The sequence below is a fragment of the Fusarium pseudograminearum genome, chromosome 1, assembly GCF_000303195.2.
Source record: "Fusarium pseudograminearum CS3096 chromosome 1, whole genome shotgun sequence".
NCBI classification, from domain to species: Eukaryota; Fungi; Ascomycota; class Sordariomycetes; order Hypocreales; family Nectriaceae; genus Fusarium; species Fusarium pseudograminearum.
Window position 1 is genome coordinate 3,197,151 of NC_031951.1, and position 19,332 is coordinate 3,216,482.

The following is a 19,332-nucleotide window of genomic DNA, read 5'->3' on the forward strand; positions in this document are numbered from 1 at the left end:
CGTTACGAACATAAGAGACAAAATTATTAGGGCAGCTTATGCTACTTAGACTATGCTTCTTAGACTATTTATTTATATACCCTAAGACTTAGGAGGCCAACTTTTCTGCTACCCACTAGCCAGCTTTGACTACAGCTTCACTCAATGCTGCTGTTCTACTCTATTTACTCTATCTTGACTTTAAGCGCATAATTATCCATCTGTGTTTTCAATCGTTATCTATTCCTCATATAATTGCGAGCAAAAGCCATCACGTTACTGATTTAGAGTTCATCAATACCTCTCTGGAATAACATCCTTGACCAAGCCAGGGACCAGACCCAGTCAGTACTATATCTGAGCACCACAGCAAGACATCATGAGCGAGTCATACGGTCCCATTGTCCGTCTCTGGGGCATTCATCCTTCCAAGCTTCCGGCTGTAGGATCACAGTCCGAAGATCTCAAAGTACTCCTCGCTTCAATCCTTCTCGAAGGCTTGTCTTTTATAGATACCGTTCCTTCTGAGATCCCCTCTGTGGAGCCTGCCACAGAGCTACGCTCCACAGGTGATCTATGGAAGCACAAAGCAGTCAAGAAATACGACGGCTCGACAGCCCCTGTTCATGTGTTTGAGCGTACAGTAGACGCCGACACCCTGGGCATCGTCGCCCAGAAGAATCCCGGCCTTGGCGTCTCTCCCAACAAAGCCCAGTCGGAACTCTGGGCACTACGACGAAGCACTCACGAACCAAAGAAGGAAAAGGGAACGGCAGATTGGGATGAGTTTGTGAGATGTTTCAAGGAGAAGCATGCTGAAGCTGAAAGCATCTTTACCCCAGGTGTCGTGAGCTTCAAGAGGCTACAAGAGTGGGATTGCTCAGGTATCGAGGTCCAGCTCGAAGGCGAGACGTGGGTTGACTGGACACTTCGTCGCGAAGAATCCGTCCATGATCTCCCTGGCCCGCTATCTAAGCGTGTCTTTCCAGTTCTCCAAGCCACAGCTGCTGTACGTGGCCGCAAGGAGTTCATGATCATTCAGATCGCTATCCGGGCCAGTGACGATGCTACAGACGTGGCTGTGCACGATGGTCCTGTCCGAGCGGCATACTCCAGCATTGAGAGGGTGCGAGAGCTGGAAGGTGGCAGCTTGGAGTGGGTGATGGGGACAGTGTCCGATGCGAAGGGGTTGGTGCCTATGTGGGCGCAGAAGTTGGGCTTGTCTGCAGCGATCGCCAAGGACGTGGGTATGTTTTTGAGATGGATTGGAGAGGAGAGACTGAAGGGAAAAGATGCTGATGTTATTGGGGATCTGTAATAGGCGCATGAGCTGGAGTGTTTTGTGTGCCTGCCCGAGTTATTTCAGAGATTCTGGGTGAGTGAGTAATGGTAGCTTCTTCGGGCACGTACAACAGCCCGTTAATCTGTCCTTATATGTTTTTCTAATAATTTATACGAGTTGGATAATAGCGTTGTTGTTATAAAGCTGCAGAATTTGGCAGTGGTGAGTAGGAAGGTAGCTCCTGCCTACGACCTGCTGCCACCTGCCACCTGCCTCTTGCTCACTTACCTCTTTCCTGCTTCACTCATGCACCAGATTATTTTCTCTTCTCCTTTCAGCAATTCGTCCATTCTTCTTTCTGATTCTCCTCCCTATACAGCATCACAGGCACGCAAGATCCTGCATCGGAGATCATGAGTGTGCTGTGACTCTTTCTCTTATGAAAACACAGTGGCCTCCCTTCTTCCGATCCACGTCGCTTTTCAACGAGGGAATAAACGGCAAGCAATTATAAGAGCCTCTTCTGTTTCGATATGCCAAAGGTACCCAAGACTCGCCGTCAACCTCGCCGAGGTCCAATCCGGGCTGCGGCCCCCCTATCGCCACCAGCAAGCCAGAATATAAATAGAACAATTTCGAATACATCTGATACCGCTGCCGGTTCTCTGCTGGTTTCATCTACGGCACAAGCTATAGGTCATGAGGATGGTGAAGGTGCAAGGCTCCTCAAGCAAGCAGAGACACTTGCAACTATGAGTGTTGAAGTGAACCTCCGCGCTCTCTCGACACTTGCGTACAAACTTCAAGATGACGTCAAAAGACTCGTGCTTCGTACTTCCGACGATCAAGGTTTCAGACGCGAGAGCGAAGAGAGACTGACCAGAATCATGTACGAAGTGCAAACTGTCAAGGCGTTCATGGCTCCTCTACAAGGCCTCCCACCAGCCACCCGAGCCGACATCGATAGGTTACAGCAGGAGATGAGAGAAACTTCTACCAAGTGGCACAAGCAAATCGAAGATGTGGAAGTTAAACTGGATGCGCTATCGGAGGGAATGAAGCAGCCCCCCAAGCCAGTTGTTACAAAGGCAGTCGATCTAGAACCGATTACACCTGATACTACTGGCAGAGAGACACGTGCGATGCAGAGAGCAAAGGCAGAGCTCCAGCCAAGTATCCAAAAGCAACAAAGTGGGTGTTTCCAATTGGATATGCTTACTTCAACAATTGCTGACCTACTACAAAGCTTCCTCCCGTTCGTCAACTCCCGAGTCACGCATTCAAGACGCTATCGACTCTACGAAACGGTGGAATCGCGAGCATAAAACTACGAAGTTAAGAGACAGTCATTTTATTCTTTCTTATTTCAGGAAGCAGAGACAAAGAGACGCCGAGCTAGCCGTAATACTCCAACGCACACTTCAAAGACGGGTAGCGAACAAGGTCAAATCTAGATTTGATCCTCAAAGTCTGGAAGAGCTCAGCCAGCATGCTTTATGGGCAGATATCATAGATATGGCAACAGAAGTTCTGGTTGTCAACAAGTTAAAGACTGCGCAGTTACTGAGTCGATCATGGACTGGATGTATACAGTTTTAGGGGTCTTGTCAAAGTTCGATTTTGGAAGATCTCATGGAGGGATGACTCTTCGGAAAGGGAGGGACGCATGAAATACGCCTTGAAGTGTCACTGGGCAGATTGCTTGTAATAATTCAATGTGGTATTTGGTCTGAATTCATATCTAAGTCATGCCCCCCAAGTCCTGGGCAACACCCTAACGCCGTTCCCCTGCCATGGGCCTTTTCTTCCGTACTACGTTTATGTTGCGACCATTGCGATTCTCGCCTCCATCGCATGGCATCTAGTCGTCTGTCTCGATACCAATAGACGAGTTCTTGAGCTCAATTTCTGCCTTGAGCTGCTTGATGGTTTGCTCAATGCGAGTTCGCAAGATCTTGTTCGTAGTGCGTGCCAGCTCGGCTTGCTTGTTGCCCAGCTGTTTCTTAAGATCGTTAATAATATCCTTGACACCCTGCTCCTCGTCACGCTGGGCACGAGCATCGTCATCTAGATCTTCGTCGTCATCATCGTCGTCGTCTGAGACTTCTTCTGACTCGTCCGATTCTATACTGTCTTGTAGAGGCGCAGGTGTATTAACCTGGGTGGTGGTCATGGGCGTAGGTGCATCCGGACCTGTGACAGGAGTCTCGGCGCTGACCTCTCCAGCGAAAGCAGCCTCCAGATCGGCCTCGAGGTCATCGTCTCCTTCGCCTTCGCCGCCGAACAATCCATCCTGGCTTTGGAAGTAGTCCATAGTGTCATCAATCTCACCGTCGGCATCCTCGTCTGCGCCGTCGTCGTCATCGTCCTTGCTCTCATCGACCCATTCCCAGCGCGTCGAGCCAGCCTTAGCGTCCTCGGCGAGCAGGCGTTCGACTTCTGCTTCCTTGTCCTCAATCTCCTTACGACTGATGGTCTTTGCGAATCGTCGGTTTGCACAATCGTGCATGGGTGGCGTCAGGCCGTGTGGCCACTTGAAATGTTGGTCGATCATGCTCGGTAGTGTCGTTTCCCTGGCCTCGGCTTCGCTGGACACCCTGGCGTAGACCAGAAGCATCTGGCAGATGTCGGCGGATTTAAGGAACGATTTTCGATCCCATGTCTTCATCGCCTCGGTAATCGTGGGTAAGTCTACCATGACAGCGGCAAACGGTTGACCCTTGACTGTCACGACCGCCCTTCGACTATCCTCTTCGAAGAACCTTAGTTGTATGTCTGCTCCTCCCGCACTCCGGGGAATACCCATCTTTCCATTCTCCATACACCATCGGACATAATCGCAGTGCTCTCCCGGCATCATTCTCAGGACAAACTGCTCCTCTATCGATGGGTCCTTTTCTCTATCACTCGCCTCTGAGTCGTAGCCATCTCCTGGCGGGTGAACTGGTGCGCGTCCCTTCGGCTTCACCACCACCGTCGGAGTAAGTCCTGACTTTGTAGCCTTGAGCTTTATTTTCGTCGTTGGATGCGCCGATCCCAGCTCATCATCCAGATCATCGTGCTGGCGCTTCTTACTCTCGACGAGTTTCTGAGTGGGTTTAGGCTGTCGACCGGCTTTTGTTTTGGACGGGGGCTGTTCGGCTGGCGTAGAAGGTTGTGATTTTCCGATCTTGAGCTTCACTTTGCGGCCTCCTTCCGTTGGCGTTGATGTTGGGGCAATGGTACCTGACCCTGCAGCTTTGGCCGAAGCTGATGGTGTCGCACTTATATTCGCATCGGCAACGAATGATGAGGATCGGTTCACGTTGATCTTGAGTCGAGGTTTCGCGGCTGGTGTGCCCTCCTTTGGCGTAGGTGTAGACATGTTTGCGATGGAGAGCTTGCAGAGCTAAGGAGCCTGCGATGCTCTCTCTTGAGCGAGGAGTGTTGTGTGTGTGAACTGTAACAGCTCTGTTTAAAATGGCGCCAAAAAGAATGAAAGCAGCGAAGAGATCCTCAAGAGAAAGAAGTTCGTATTGTCCCCAAATTGTCTCTTCGTGACGTGAATGCAGGGTCGATAAAATGGACGGTAGCTAATCTGTAACGAAGTCGCCCTAGGAATCGCGCCGCGCGCTGTTGGAGAGCATGGAAGAGAGTATCCACTTTTATCCGCCTCGACGTCTGTCGCAATCAGACCAATAAATCCAGAGTAGGTTGATAAATATTTATCAGAGACATGGACCGATGCTTTGAGGTTTAATAGACTAGATAAGGTCTAGCAATGCAGTAATCCATTGTTCTATATATTCATATACTCTCTATTTGAATGCTACCTTGAGTAAGAACATATTTTTAAGGAATTCATTGACCCTCTCAAGTCAGAGCTGTAACGTATGCACTTGGAAGCCATCAAAAGAAAGCTGTAAGTCGGATATTCACAAAGTCTACGCCGTGTCTGGCGTTGTAGTTGAAACTGAAGAAAAGAAAGATTGGTATCTTATATGCTATTTAGAAACAACGCCGCCCAACATCACCAGTGCCTCGTCAAATGCTTTGCCATGGAGGCTCGTTTTTAGTACAACTCATAACCTATGTGACAATCCAAGAAAATAGAATAGATGTAACTAGTAATTCGTTGGTCATTTACCAGTCGATACCTGTCCAGCCATAGGTGCCGTCCACATTGTGCCAGCCACCATTCTCCATACTATCCTCCCAGCCCATCATCACAGCCAGCAACCGGCACCCCATCGAGCTTACGGTGCATACTATCTTGTCACTCGACTCGGCGAGTACAGAAAGGTCCATCATATAGGCTCGACCAACGAGACCACGAAGCCTCAGTGTTTCTTCTGATGGCGGCGCCATGTGCCTGGCTTCCTCGTTCACATCTTTAACGTGGACCCCGGCAGGTGCTTCGGCGGCATTGTTCTGGCTGTTAACGCCAAGGTTCCAAAAGAGAGGAGCAAAGAAACCACCTTCCCAGCCAAATGTGTTCTCAACAAAGTTGTTGGACTGATGCTGGTTACCACCAGCTCTAGCAATGGCACCCTTTGAAGCAAGACGAATTCGGTCCTGAGAAAGAATTGTGTGCGCAAACTCAGGTTCCTCGTGGACTGTGGGGTCGTCTGAAGCCAGGAGAGTGAGGGAGTGACGTTTAATGGGACCCTCGACACCAGTTGCGTTGTAGTATTCTTCGACGTAATGACTGGCCTGCTTGAGGTAGATATCGGCTGGGATGTAAGTTTCGCTGTACTGCAACTCTAGTGGGTGTTGGTCGCCATGGCGAACATGTAGTCCGACAATAGGGGCATGTGCCGTAAGGCTGTCCTCGGCTTTTGCCTTTGCCTGAAGACCAGTGATTCGGTTGTCGACGTAGGTTTGATCCTCCTCGTTCAGGAAGAAGAGGTCTTCAAACCCTATGCGAGCCAATTCAAAGAGATCTCGCAGGCCATTACCCGATCCAGCGACACGATGGTTCTGAGCCAGCAGGGCTGGAAACACCTCCTTTGCCGTTGCAGCCGAGACAACCAAATGGCGAGCTTGAAAGGGGCAAGGAACCATGTGGTGCCTTGGGGGTGGGCGGCACTCTGGTACAGGGGGGATATCGAAGATTTGATCCCATGAACCGTAAGCCCATCGTTTGTCAACGATGAAGAAGTCACGATTAAGCTGCTTAGCAAGTCCGTAAAAGGTCCATAACATCATGAGAGTATTACCAAGGCCGGCATCTGTGGATTCCAACACAAACGTCATGGTGCTCTCACAGACAGGCTTATGCTTCAGGTGTTTCTTATCGACGCCAACAAACCTGCCCTTGTTTTTGGCACGAAGCCCCTTTGTGGGAGTAAGAAGGCCTGATCTTTCGGCCTCGTAGACGTCGACATAGTATTCGTCTTGGGCATCGTAGTTGATAATGGCAGTTTCGGTGATGGGACCTTTGTTGTGCATATCTCTTGCTCGCGAAGAAACTTCTCGACACTGGCTTCCCATTTCAGCATACTGCTCCATGGTCAGAGGAAAGTCTTCGTTGGGTGGGATGAAGACAGTCCACTTGGAACGGCCCTTGTTGTCGTTGACGATGATTGGCGTAGGGAAGTCTGGGAAGGCATCCTGACCAACCATCTCAAATTCCTCTTGTTCAAAGTAAGGCCATACTGCTGCTGGGATCACACTTGGGTTCTGGAAAGCCATGGCCGCGAGATAGGAGATCGATAATAGGATGCCGAGGAGAAAAAGACGACGGAAGACTCGACTGGGTCGAGTGACCAGGATCTGACTCGATCTTCTTTTCGGGGGTCGAGGTACAAGCGCTGGGAGAGCTGGCGAGGCAGGTGGTGAGAAGAAAAGATGGTTGAAGTTGAATCGTGACGATGTTGAGGAAACTGGCCCTCGATCCTGGGCGTTATAAGAGCTGGCTCGACGTAGATTGAGAGCAGGCGGCACCACCAGCATTTTGGTTTGTGTAGAGCCCGACATTGTGAGACTTTAAGATAATGATTGTGATGTAAATAAAGAAGTCAAGTGAAAAAAGGTGAATGGAACCAAGACCAGCTATGTAGCTCGAAGTGTGCTGTTTTCTGCGGCCTGTTGGCTATGCAATGGTAAGAAGCCCGACAGAAGGTAAAATCGGTCCTGCTCGATAAGCGATTTGGTTATAAGGAATGTCAAGAATAGAATGTGTTGGCTTTTGACCCGATGGTGTAACACAAGCAGCAATGTGGTGTCCACGAATATTGTGTGCCAGAACGGGTTCTCTTCCCGATGGTCAGACAAACGTTCTAATTGTAGGTAAATACGAATGTGATTTTCGTCACAACTTTGTCTCAATAGATTCCAACGGTACAAAAATGGGCGAAATGAATGTGCAAAGAATCGAATAGTTAGTAGGTTAAGTTGAAAGTAGAGGCATCAAGCCTATGCGATGCGACCTGCACTGCAGAGAATAAGAAAAGAAGAGAAGATAAATGGTAACCAAAAAAAAAAAAAGTCCACAGGACGTAGAACAAAGGAAGAAGAAACAAAAGGTTCCAGGATCAGAAGGAATCAGTATGTTAAATTTCTCCGGATCGTGTACTGGAATATCTGGGATATGGGGAAGACGTCCGTTGTTCGATGGGGCCCGGCCCATGACAGGGTACATCCTGGATGGGAAGCAACTCCGAAGCAGCACTTGCTTGGGATGCTCAGGCACGGATGACATTTTGTATGAGGAAGGCACGACCTACAGCGTGATTGCACTAGACAGAATTTACATGTGACCAATTAGTGATCTTTGGTCGCTTATTTTGCGCCTGCCATACAAAGCTAAGGTCATCCTCAATGCTCCTTCCACTCCTATCAATTTCACTTGATGATATTGTACTCTGTACTCTGTACTCTGTACTCTGTACAGCAAGCATAGATGCCAGCCACATCACGCATTGCGGGGGATTCTATTCTAGAGGAACATCAAACAAAGAAGCGCCAGGGGGGTTGACCATGATTTGTCCATCCGTACACTCTGCCTCAGACTAATTGTGCAAGGGGTACATACAACAAGCACAACTGCTCTGCGCCACGGCATAACGTCAACAGGAAACATATCGTGTTCCGGTTACCGACGATCATCCCACGAAAATCACCAGATCGTCTACAATTAGAGTTGAGAGCTGTTACAGAAGTTCGAAGCTGGCCTATTACATGCTCATACTTCTCTTTTGCCATGGGTAGGCGAGATGGTGATGATCTCCTATGCGTCACTTACCACCAGTTGAAAGCCGTCGGGATGTGGCATGAAATACGGAAGCCGAATTTTGCTACTCTAGTCCGGTTTATCACCCCTTTGAGTTACAGTATGTAACTCATTGCACTCTCGCAAACCTCATCACCCTCCCGGGCCTTTCCATCACTCTCTAGTCGAGTCTGAGAGCCTCGCACCCTAGTCCGCGCTTCTGCAAGGTACGGGCTCCTTGCCAATCTCGACAGGGATGTCTGGCAAAAGCAAAAAAAGGCCGGGCTTCTTGCTTCTCACAAGTTCCAGCCCTGTTTCAGATTTTAGCAACTCTTTGACGGCCACAGCCAATCAAATACATTTATCCGACTGACCCCTCCAGACGCTCCTGTTGGTAATATCAGGGATCACATCTAATACTATCAGACTTCCCAACTTTGAACGTTTCGACCACCAAGGGAAAAAAGAAACAAATGTTTTGCATCGTTTCGGAAAGTGCGGGCATTCGTCATGGGGTCAGGCAAAGGGATCCCTGAGCAAACAAATCATAACAAATTCGGAACGGAAGCTGGGAGAGAAACAAATCTCGCTGCTTAATCTACCGAATGCTTCGTCCCCGCGCGTTTGATGTTTGATTGACAAAACATCCGTCCTCGGATCCCAGCATGAGACTTGCGAACCGTAGTCTAACTCGATCATCAAACCATCATCGAGCAATGGGCAATATCGAATTTCATGCAACGCCTTACCACCATCCTACTTTGGCATCATGTTCGCGGTCCGTCCAATGGCCCAGCAGTAGTGAATGGATATGATCACACGTCGCCAATAGAAACAAGAATGAGTGGGCTAGGAAACTTCAGGCCCCCAGCCGGCATGGGTTGATTGCCCTTGCGGATAATGGCAGAACCAAACTGCCACCAAACTGTCAGTCAATCCGATTCTTTGACCAATGGACAACGACTAAAGGACAAACACATTTTGAAGACGGCAAATCTGTCTGGGGATATACGATACATCACAATTGATTAACCACGGGCAAAAGTTTATGCTTCAACTGTCTCTTATTCTTTCGTTCCTGATATTCTACTTCTTCCTCGTTCTCCATGATTAACTTGATGCAACAGCCGAGTGTCGCAGCTGCCGCTGAACTGAATGTTTCCGCCTTGGACTCGTCATGATATATAATGCATAACTGAAAAGAAAAGAAAAGTAGTGGGATAATGGTCATTGGATCTCTTTGAGAGTAATCCTGCCACCCGCTCCCTTGTTCAAAGGAGTAAGAATATCGAAATAACACCGTCGCTGCTGTTCGCTGTTCCTCACCGAAGCCCGGAAATGAACAGGAATGTATGCGGGTAGCCGCATTGGCAAAAAGAACAAGCAAACCAAAACTCGACCTTCCCCTCTGCCGTCTTCCCTTCAGTAACATACGAAAGTAAATTCGGGTATAACGCAATCAAAACCCTTTTCCCGCAGATCCGTTCCCATTTCCTTAAACGCCTGTAAACCCAACACACATCTCTTGCCCTATGCCTCTACTGACACGTCGTTGCGATCCTCGGGTAGGTTGGGCGTAGGAGTTCGGCGTAATGGCTCAAGGTTTGGCTCTGCTAACGAGTCCATATTTTGTCCTACTGCCAAGCGTACACTTCCTCGCTTACCCCTGACAACTTGGCCTTTCTCAACTCGATCTTGCAGCATCTCGTCCAGAAGATTGTTCATCTCATCAACACCCCGCGTTCGCTTCTTCTCGGTCCCCGAGAGTCTGGCACTGCTGGGCTTTTCGCTGGATGATTCTTGCGCAGCTGGCCTCGGCGATAACGGAGAGCGAGGTTCGACGGTCGCTTCAGCCGTATCTCGTGATCGTGCAGCGCTCCTCAAAGCCGCTAACATCCTGTCCTTGTCGTCCAGTCTCGCTCGAAGATCCGCAATCTCGGTGTCTTTCTCCTTGAGTGCGGCGGATACACTATGGTCCTCTCCGACCATGATTGCTTTGTTAGGAGCAGCGAACCCTACCGAGGCCCGGCTAGAGCTGGCACGCCTTGCTTGGAGAAGACGCTTCTCTAATGTTGCAATATAACGGTTCTTGTCTACGAGATCAGCTTGCAGAGCACGGTTCTGTGCTGTCAGAGATGCGGTGCCATCACCAAATTCTCCTGCGCTGTCATCCTCGACCTCAGTTGGCGTATTATCTCCAGAGTTCTTCTGACCGCCGCTGGAACGTCGGCCGATTGTCGACGATGCCGATGTCATTGACGCTGTACGCTCGACGAGTGGTCTACCGCCCGAAGATGTAGCAACCGATGAGCGGATGGATGCAGGCAACGAAATTTGCGAGAACTGGGAGAACTGAGAGAATCGTGAATATTGACCGAGCGCACTCATTGTTCCGTTCGTGTTGACGCCAATCGACTTGGAGCTAAGGATTAGGCGGTTCAGATGATCGATTCGTTCCTTGAGCGCCGTTCGGGCGAGTTGCATTTCAAGGATTTGCTCCTCGTGTCGCTCTGCCGCCTGTGCTTCCCTGACCTTTTCTTCCTCCTCGTCGAGAACCGGCTCTTCTTCCACGTCGCTTTTCTTCTTCTTTGCCTGAGCCTCTAACTGCTGGCGTAGTTCTGTGATTTCCATACGGTAGCGTTCAAGTAACACTCTGGCCCCGCCTTCACCGCCGGCACCAAGAGCCTCCTCGGCCTTCTTTGCATGGCTGATGATGCTGTTCTTGGCTCGCGAAGCAAACTTGAGCGTATTGATCGTTTCCAAAGTATGGTTATTGGCCAGAACCGCGCTGTTTCCAGCACCGATCTGAATCGTGCAGAGAATACTGACTAAAGAATTTCCGGACAATGCGCCCTGCAACAATCGAGTGAGTTTGCTATCTCGGTAAGGAAGATGCTTTCCTTCTTTGTCTCCGCCCTTGGCTTCCTTTTCTTTCCACTCTGAAAGTTTTGAGATGACGGTTCCAAGAGTGAGCAAACTCTTGTTGATGTGGGCTCCTTCTTGTCTGCGCTCCTTCGACTCGGCTGCCTTTTCAGAACCAGCCAGATCGATCAAGCTCAAGGTTGATACCCGGACACCACCAGGCAAGAGACCAGATCGCTTACCCTCGGCCGCAGCTGCACCGCCCGGCATTCTTTCCCGAGATTCCACTACAATCTGAACCACAGCGTGACTTCGAGAACTGCGTGCGTTGAACTGGGTACTAGCGGTTCTTCGAGCCTGGTCGCCACGCGCAATGACGCGCAATAGCTGCGTCGGGCTCTGCACAATTTCCTCCTTCAATGGGGTAGCATAAACACCTCGCTTGCTATCCTCTCGAAGCTTGATCTCTTCCTGTTGCGGAGCGCCGCCAGACGTTGACATACTCAATAAGTCGTGGATCTTTTCGTTGTAAATTTCCAGATAGCTGACTCGCAGCAGAAACTCTCGCGAAGGGGTTTCTCGAATATAGGAAAAGATGTCGGTGATGGCGAGGGGAATCACGCCTGGCGATGAGGCTGTTCCCTGCATGGAAAATGTCTTTCCAGTGCCGGTCATACCGTACGCAAAGACAGTGCCATGGTAGCCCTCCATAACTCGTCGAACAAGACGTTTCGCAATATGGTCATATACTCTGGAGTTGTGGTCATGTGTCGTAAAAACGTTGTCTAAAAGCCGTCAGTTTTGCTAAGCCTCTGGTAAGTTGAGATCTCATACCATAATAATGATCTCCGCCATCCTTCCCTCTAAATGAGATGAGCGACTTGCGCCCATCAACCATCCATTCTCCATCAGGACTTCCGTTATTTCCATTTGCATCTGGCCGAACTCGTACGCTCACAACGACATTTCCCTTGCCATCTTGTTTTGACGCTCGCTTATCGGCAGAAACACCCGATTTTTGGCCTGGCCCATCCGCAGGATCGTCATATGTGGTGGCCGAGGTTGAATACGAGTCCTGCGCCGAGGAACTGCGACTTTGAGGAGGTGATGCTACGCTGATCAACCCATCCGACATGCGTACGTTGTTGATAGACTGTCCATCTCCGCTTCCATTCAGAAAGCTTGGTGTGCTGGAACTGAACGTGCTGTACATTGATTCTTTCGTTGGTTTAGACGATTTCCTTGAGGGCCGGGGTCTATCCGAAGTTCTTGGACTGGGTGGCACGCCACTACTTGTACGTGTGTCGCCTCTTGGTGGCTGTGGGAAAGAGTTGATGCTGACACTTTTGCGGAGTGTCTTTGGTTGTGGAAGTGCAGCCGTGGGTGCGGGACCAGATGGTGTCAAATTCGTCGTAGATGATGGTGCTCGAAGACCAGATCTGGGGGTTCCTGGCACTGATTTGATAGACGATGTGTGCGTTGGCAAATTTCCTTTGCTTTTGCGCGTCTTATTTACTGGCAATGCTGGTAGGGCCATGTTGGGTGGTCCGACTGAGGGCCGGGATGGGCGCGGTAACGTCGTCGTCATCGTGGATCGGGTGGGTAGTGTGGAAAAAGAAACAACAAGAAGTTGCAGGTGCTCGCAGGCTCGAGGTCGGTGGCCTGGTGCAAGGTCTTATTAAACGTCCTGAAAGGTTGGTCGGTCCATCAACTACTTCCACCGCTAAATCAACAGCTTTGATGGGCTCGTTCGGTTCAACGTCACTCTGATAAGGCGACGGTCGATTGTAACAATAAAAAGAAATCCTATATGATATGGGTCCTAGTCCTTTGTAAGGGTGGCCCAGCTTGACCGATCAAGGGAGGGATAAATCGGTGGAACGCCGGAGGCTGCGCGGGCTCGGTTGTATGTATGTATGTATGTCTCTCTCCAAGGTGCTATCGACTTGGCTGTGGATGGTCAGTGACGTGCGGCAGGGCAACTGCAACAGTGGGTAATAGTGTAAGGATTCTAGCTCTAGCTAGCACAATAAGGGACGAGTATCGATGCTGAACAAAAGCAAATCCAAAGAAAAGAATGGCTACCAGCAACGTACTCAGCCGTCGAATTGCTTGAAGGGAAAGAATTGAAGTTGAAAGGGGGGGCGGCAGTTGGGAACGTTCCAAATGACCTCTCAAAGTACTGTGGTAACGGAGCAGGACAGGAGATGAGAAAGTGAACCCTTACCCTTGGGGAAAAGCAAACCACAGCGAGCAAGGTCTCAACAAGGCTAATGTTAGTGTACCTCGACTAGCGCGACAGATGGATGGATAGCCTTGGTCGAGCACGGTGACGATGTCGGCCTTGGTTGCCCGGGATTCGAGTTAATAGCCAGATCCAAGAGCGGCCTTGCAAACGGTTTGGTTGTAAGTTGACGATGAAAATCCGAGCATTAGCACGCTGAAGCCAGCGAAGTACTGGTGCTGGTGTAGATGCTCGCAGCTTGAAAGAGTAACAAGGGCGAATGGATGGATAATCGGTTTCGGCAATGGTATGTACGACACAGACAACACTTCCAAACTGAGACTACTGCGCAAAGTACCACACAGTACCGTATCGTCTTCACCTTGTAAAGTCTGATGTTGATGTGGGGAGGAAAAGCATTGAGGGAACCTGGCGAGGCGAGTTCGAGTCGAGAGTTGAGTCGGGTCGAGTCAAGCTTGGAGTGGAGGGGAACGAATGGCTGGACAACAGGCCAGGATACAGATTCTAATGCATTTGGGTCCCACCACAAAGCACAGGTACAAGCACAAAATAAGTGAGTGAGCGACACGAGTGGCGTGACGTGTGGGAGGAAAATCAGGGACCGGCCTTCCAAAAAAAAAAAAAAATTACGACGGGATGATTGCAACGGATTTCCATGTATAGAACGACCTTCTACACAAGGAAACTGCACGTGGATACGGTTCAGATCCAAATAAGGAATCAAAATGAAAAGAGCGAAAGAGGGATCCAAAAAATGACGAACACGGTTGAAGACGCGGATATTAGTTCCCAAAAGCCTGAAAACGGTCCGCTTAGCAGATGAGGCGCTGGAGATTTCAGAAAGCTGGGGACCAATGCGTTCCAGTTAGAGTACGTACAGCACTAGCGTAGAGGAACAGAAAGACAGGCCTGCTGGGCCAAGATCAAAATCATCTGGTTTCTTCCCATGTCCCTTCATGCATCTAGATTGGACGACAGGGCATCCCGGAGAATACAGACCTGAGCGTCGCGGTAGCGAGGACTGTAATTACGATATGCAAGTCTAGGTCACGTCTTCGAGTAGCATTGAGTGCCGCAAGAGTTGACTTGACCGGTACGCACGGTCGCCTAAAATAAACCTAGTCTCTTAACTTAGCTCACTTAACTTTTTCTACCGGGTTAGCCACTCAGAGTGCCTTGTCTGGACGCTTGGGGATATCTTCCCCGGTCAGCCATCCACCATCTTGACTATTTGGGTTAGTCCAGTCAGAAAACGAAAAAGCAAGCATTTATCTAATATCCTCCTCCTCTTAGCCGTTGGATAAAGAAGTAGTATCATCAGGGACCACGGTTCGATACCCTTATCGTCATCCCGGCTTCAGAGAGTAAACTATCCAATTGTTATACATGGACTTGAATATTGAGCTTTCAGTGTTTAACTAGTACTGCAACACCATTACAGTTGAACTAAAGCTTCGAGTGTCTGGTAGAGACTGTAGTAAAGTTGAACTGGTGGATCGAAAACCCTCCACAGGTTCGTCGGGTATGGTCGATCGCCCCTTCCGTAATGCACCGTATTGTATCCGTAAAGCACCACCCACTTCCGTAGTAGGTTCATTGGTTTATGACCTACTGTTAGGCTGTGTTGTTGGTGGAAGGCGCACTACGGTACGGTACGGTACCTGAAAGTTGCCTTAGTTCCCGATGCCGAGCAACCTCAAACAACTAAGGCAGGTACGGTTCGTCGTACCTGGTTAGGCTTATTGGGGGAGCGAAGTCTATTCAACACCAATCCAAGAAAGATTTACTCAAAACATCATCATCACATTTTAAATATGAGTTCGAGCAGACTCCGCACTCCGCACTACGAACTCTGTGATCTGTGATCTGTCTTGTCCCTCCACAACAAGAGCCAATGCTGCGTCGCTCTCAAATTCCCTCTCGTCAGATTGGACAACCCTTTGATCGAAATTCCAAGCCCAGCTTCTGGTGCGGTCCTTTTTATCTATTAAGACAATGTTTCTTGCGTCCTTTCGAGATCGACGTCTTCCACCCTTCTACTCCCTGTCAACTGGCAAGGACATCCATCGATCAGCACCTGATACGGCTAGATTGGTTTGCCTCCAAGACGCCCTTCCGCGATAACAGCAGATTTTCCTCCTTGTCGAAGGAGTTCTAAAACTTGTGGCTTCGATCCATCATCATACACGACAAGAAGGCTTTCTTTGATGGGGCTAACAAGGTCTCCACTAGGCCAATAACGAGTATCCTTCTCATCTCTCTAGAGGATCGACTAATTACAGACCCTTATTGCTCATCAAGAATGGAACTCTATCCACAGACGATCCAATGATCCTCATGGGGTACCTATGCCCCTCGGCCCTCGCCATGTGAGTCGAGACGGAAAAGTATCTCCATATTAATCAATATTATGGTAGCCAACAGTTCATTAAAATCCAACATGTTTTATACATATTACGCCCGATAGCGTTTCTATCAAATACCCGTTCCCATTGGGACAGGACCGTTTTAGACCATTTTTAATATATCAGAATCGGCTGGGGCTGAATGTTCGCTGCCAGAGCGCATTCCGTTACAGGATTTTCAGCTATTGTCTAGTCAGTTGAGAGCCGGCCGATGACTTTGATGTACTCGCATATTATTGGTATGGGAAAAATCTATGGGCGCAATTTCAATAAACCCCCTGGCGAAGTCGCCAATACTCAGACCAACACGGCCCTTCGGCGGCTTTGGAGGATCCCGTTTGTGACCCTAGTTCGTGCCCCTTTCGCTGAGACGACCCCAGCTCTCCACAGCACATGGTTGGCATGGGCCATAAACCCAGTTCTGTGGTCTTGTTGGTCAGTTGGTCTACAAATTTTGGGCTCTCTAACACAGTAGCAGTACGCAATTTCTGGCTGCACGTGGTTATCACATTAACATTGTCTTTCAGTGATGTTAGTGGTGAATCGAAGGGTTTTGCTGATCAGTAAACAAGGTGTCGGCATCCAGCTTGTGTTAAGTGAGATAAGACGGTGCTCAATTGCAAGGGTTTTATCGCTTCATATTTACTCTGATGTGATAGACCTACTTGCTAGCTTGCTTTTTGGGTGGCACTGCGAACGGTTCGTTGACGGGCATTAAGCCGTCTTCAAGCATCGCTCATTCAAGACTCATCTCGCTCCTGGCATTATGAAGATCTCTCCGCCTATCATCTGTCTCAACGGGTCGTGGGGTCATCACTTGAAATCTGTAATGAACAAGCTGACAAGGTTCGGTCAGTTTTTAGTGGTCCACAATATGCTCCCCAAAAATCACAGCTCTCTGTCAGATATGAAAGACGATGCTACTCGGATAGTTAGGAGCCGACTAACAAAATTGCGTTGAAGAAATATTCCACAAGCCTTGGTTCAAGACAGGGCTGCACGCGACTCGGAACCGCAAGCTACTACACCCGAAAACATGCCAGTCTAAGATGGCTGCATTAACAGTCGCTAGGACCATGCCTACTCAGATCGGCGTTGCATGCAGCTATCTTTTGTCCATCTATGATCCGAGGTCAGTCTGGTCTCGTTTAATGCTAACCCATCATGCTTTACCTTACGCCTAAGCTATTCTACGCGAAACCCTCGCTTGGATAAAAAAAAGTTGTTGACATGCAACTGAGCTAGAAACGTCGTGGTTGTTGGGCAACTACAAGATAGCTAAAATGTTAGCTGTATCCGTACCAGCACACGAAAGAGGCTGCAAGGCATCGAAACATTTGCTGTGATGGTGGGTATCTCGTTCGACATTAGATAGATTCAAGGCTTGTCTTGCGATTGTTTGAGGATGCCACTCAGTTATGCTACCTACCTGCGTACTGTGTTCAAATATCAAACATCAACTACCACGACCATGGACGTGGCACTCGTTCATTTTACATGAAGTCAATAAATCTATCCGTAAAGGATTCCCATTTCATGATGGAGGGTCACATCGCTTCAGTGATCAGGGGAGATATGCTTATTATTCGTTACCAACAACCAAAACCTACGAGCAAACACGCAAGCCACCACTGTTGACCCAGCATCCATCCTTGTACATATCTGTAGGGAGTATCACAAGTTCGGCCTCCATGCTAACTAAACATTCCAATCACCTGTAATCACAATTTAATCACAGTTGTCACACCTGGATTTCGCCTCCTCCCCCTCAGCTGAATGTCTTAGTGTTGAGGGTACGTCTGCAGACTTGGTAAGCGATACGCAGTGTTGTCAACGTACTGACATATTGTCAAGGTTAATTATCATTCCGAGTTATCATACATCGTAAGTCCCTGTATCACCACAAGAATTCATTCATCACAACTCGAATTAGCATAATATTCGGATGAAACAGTTGTCTTACTTTGCTAATGGAAGTTGTGACGGATAAACATAATGTTTCCACCAATATCTATCTAGTTACAGATGGTATTCAAGTCGAATATGGTAGTTGTTATATGTCAAATTCGATAAAGAGTTCGAAACACAGGACTTGCCTTGGCAACACTAAAGTATCATAAACTTACTAACCAAATCACGATATTAATGATATGCGATACATGTAGCCACTCGTCTCAACCTCCCAATGCTCTCACTCCTCTTCCTACACTTCCTGTCTCAAACACTTCCACAACACCCAGCCCGACTGCCTCTCCTAGAACCCACGACCATTCAACTCCCCAGAATTCCTTCCACCTTGGCCCATATAAACCGCCGCCCTCGAACCGCTCCTTTAGCCAACTCTCCGGCCCTTCACCCCAGCGTGTCCGTCGTAGTGTCTCTCGTACCCAGTTAACAGTGGCTGTTGCCAGCCTGAGATGCCGACCGTGACCTGGCACTGCAATACGATGACCAGATGGTGTAGAACATGACCGTGTAAGTGTCGGGGCGCCGCCACCGCCGCCTGCAAGATGAATTGCGTTTCGTCCTCCAACAGCCGATACTGTGCCAGATGCAAATCGTGAAACGTGATGAATCGAAGTCAGGGTTGTTCGATCCTCGGGTCGGATGTCGAGCGTGCTCTCTGGCGCCGATGGCGTAGAACTTGTCAGAAACCCCATACGGATGAGTTCATCGGTTTGCCTGCCTTCCAAGGCATCCTTGTACAGTACCTGTGTAGTCGGGTTCTCTTTCAGAAATCTTTTGAATGCGTTCTTGGTGTCCTCACTCAAAGATGCCTTGTTAAGCATATCCTCATAGTCAGGCGTCTCTATCAATGCTTCACCTCCGCCTCCGCGCCTCTCAACTCTCACTCTTCGTATTACGCCCTTTGCCACCAACTCTGCAAGTTCTCGTTCCACCTTTCCTGGGGATCGCAGTACCGCATTAAGATGCCCGACGGTGACAAGAGGCGATGTGGTAGCCCTATAGTTGAGCACTTCTGCCGTCCTAGTTGAGTTGAAACCAGTTGGCGGCACGGGACTAAACATCCGCGCTCGGATGTATCGCATTGCCTGAACAACATCCCTGAGCGTGAGACTTTCCTCCAATACTTTTGCTAGGCCTATGTCATCAAGTTTATCTTGGAAAAGGTCTGTTTCTTGATCCTTGGGTTTGCGTGCGGGTCTTCGTGGAGTTGTGCTTGAACCTTTGCGAGAAGGTGTTGATGATTTGAAAGGCTTGGTGACTCGGCCAGACTTGCCGAGTATAGATCTAATGGTTTGCGGCATGTTGGATTATTATGAGATGGTGTTCATTCGAGATTTGCAACTGCTAATTAAGCTTCAACTATGCTATGTCGTTATACGCCCTTCAGTTCAGTCAGTGG

At 49.0% G+C, this 19,332-nt stretch overlaps 5 protein-coding genes across 5 annotated transcripts, besides 1 other annotated feature; 1 reads left to right on the forward strand and 4 right to left on the reverse strand.

The window, feature by feature from the left end:
- Positions 1-358: 358 nt before the first annotated feature.
- On the forward strand, positions 359-1,297 carry FPSE_08608 (uncharacterized protein; the record flags this gene model as incomplete). The annotated part of the gene is made up of 1 exon (XM_009261726.1): positions 359-1,297. The coding sequence occupies one exon, from the start codon at positions 359-361 to the stop codon at positions 1,295-1,297; it is 939 nt and encodes a 312-aa protein (XP_009260001.1).
- Positions 1,298-3,122: 1,825 nt separating this feature from the next.
- On the reverse strand, positions 3,123-4,625 carry FPSE_08607 (uncharacterized protein; the record flags this gene model as incomplete). Its single annotated transcript, XM_009261725.1, has 1 exon — positions 3,123-4,625. The coding sequence occupies one exon, from the start codon at positions 4,623-4,625 to the stop codon at positions 3,123-3,125; it is 1,503 nt and encodes a 500-aa protein (XP_009260000.1).
- Positions 4,626-5,383: 758 nt separating this feature from the next.
- On the reverse strand, positions 5,384-7,219 carry FPSE_08606 (uncharacterized protein; the record flags this gene model as incomplete). The annotated part of the gene is made up of 1 exon (XM_009261724.1): positions 5,384-7,219. The coding sequence occupies one exon, from the start codon at positions 7,217-7,219 to the stop codon at positions 5,384-5,386; it is 1,836 nt and encodes a 611-aa protein (XP_009259999.1).
- A 2,764-nt stretch (positions 7,220-9,983) lies between these two features.
- FPSE_08605 (uncharacterized protein) lies at positions 9,984-12,852 on the reverse strand (the record flags this gene model as incomplete). Its single annotated transcript, XM_009261723.1, has 2 exons — positions 9,984-12,100; positions 12,150-12,852. 2 exons carry the CDS (start codon positions 12,850-12,852, stop codon positions 9,984-9,986), a joined length of 2,820 nt encoding a protein of 939 aa, XP_009259998.1.
- A 1,120-nt stretch (positions 12,853-13,972) lies between these two features.
- Positions 13,973-14,014: a microsatellite.
- A 4,125-nt stretch (positions 14,015-18,139) lies between these two features.
- On the reverse strand, positions 18,140-19,234 carry FPSE_08604 (uncharacterized protein; the record flags this gene model as incomplete). Its single annotated transcript, XM_009261722.1, has 1 exon — positions 18,140-19,234. One exon carries the CDS (start codon positions 19,232-19,234, stop codon positions 18,140-18,142), a length of 1,095 nt encoding a protein of 364 aa, XP_009259997.1.
- Positions 19,235-19,332: the final 98 nt, after the last annotated feature.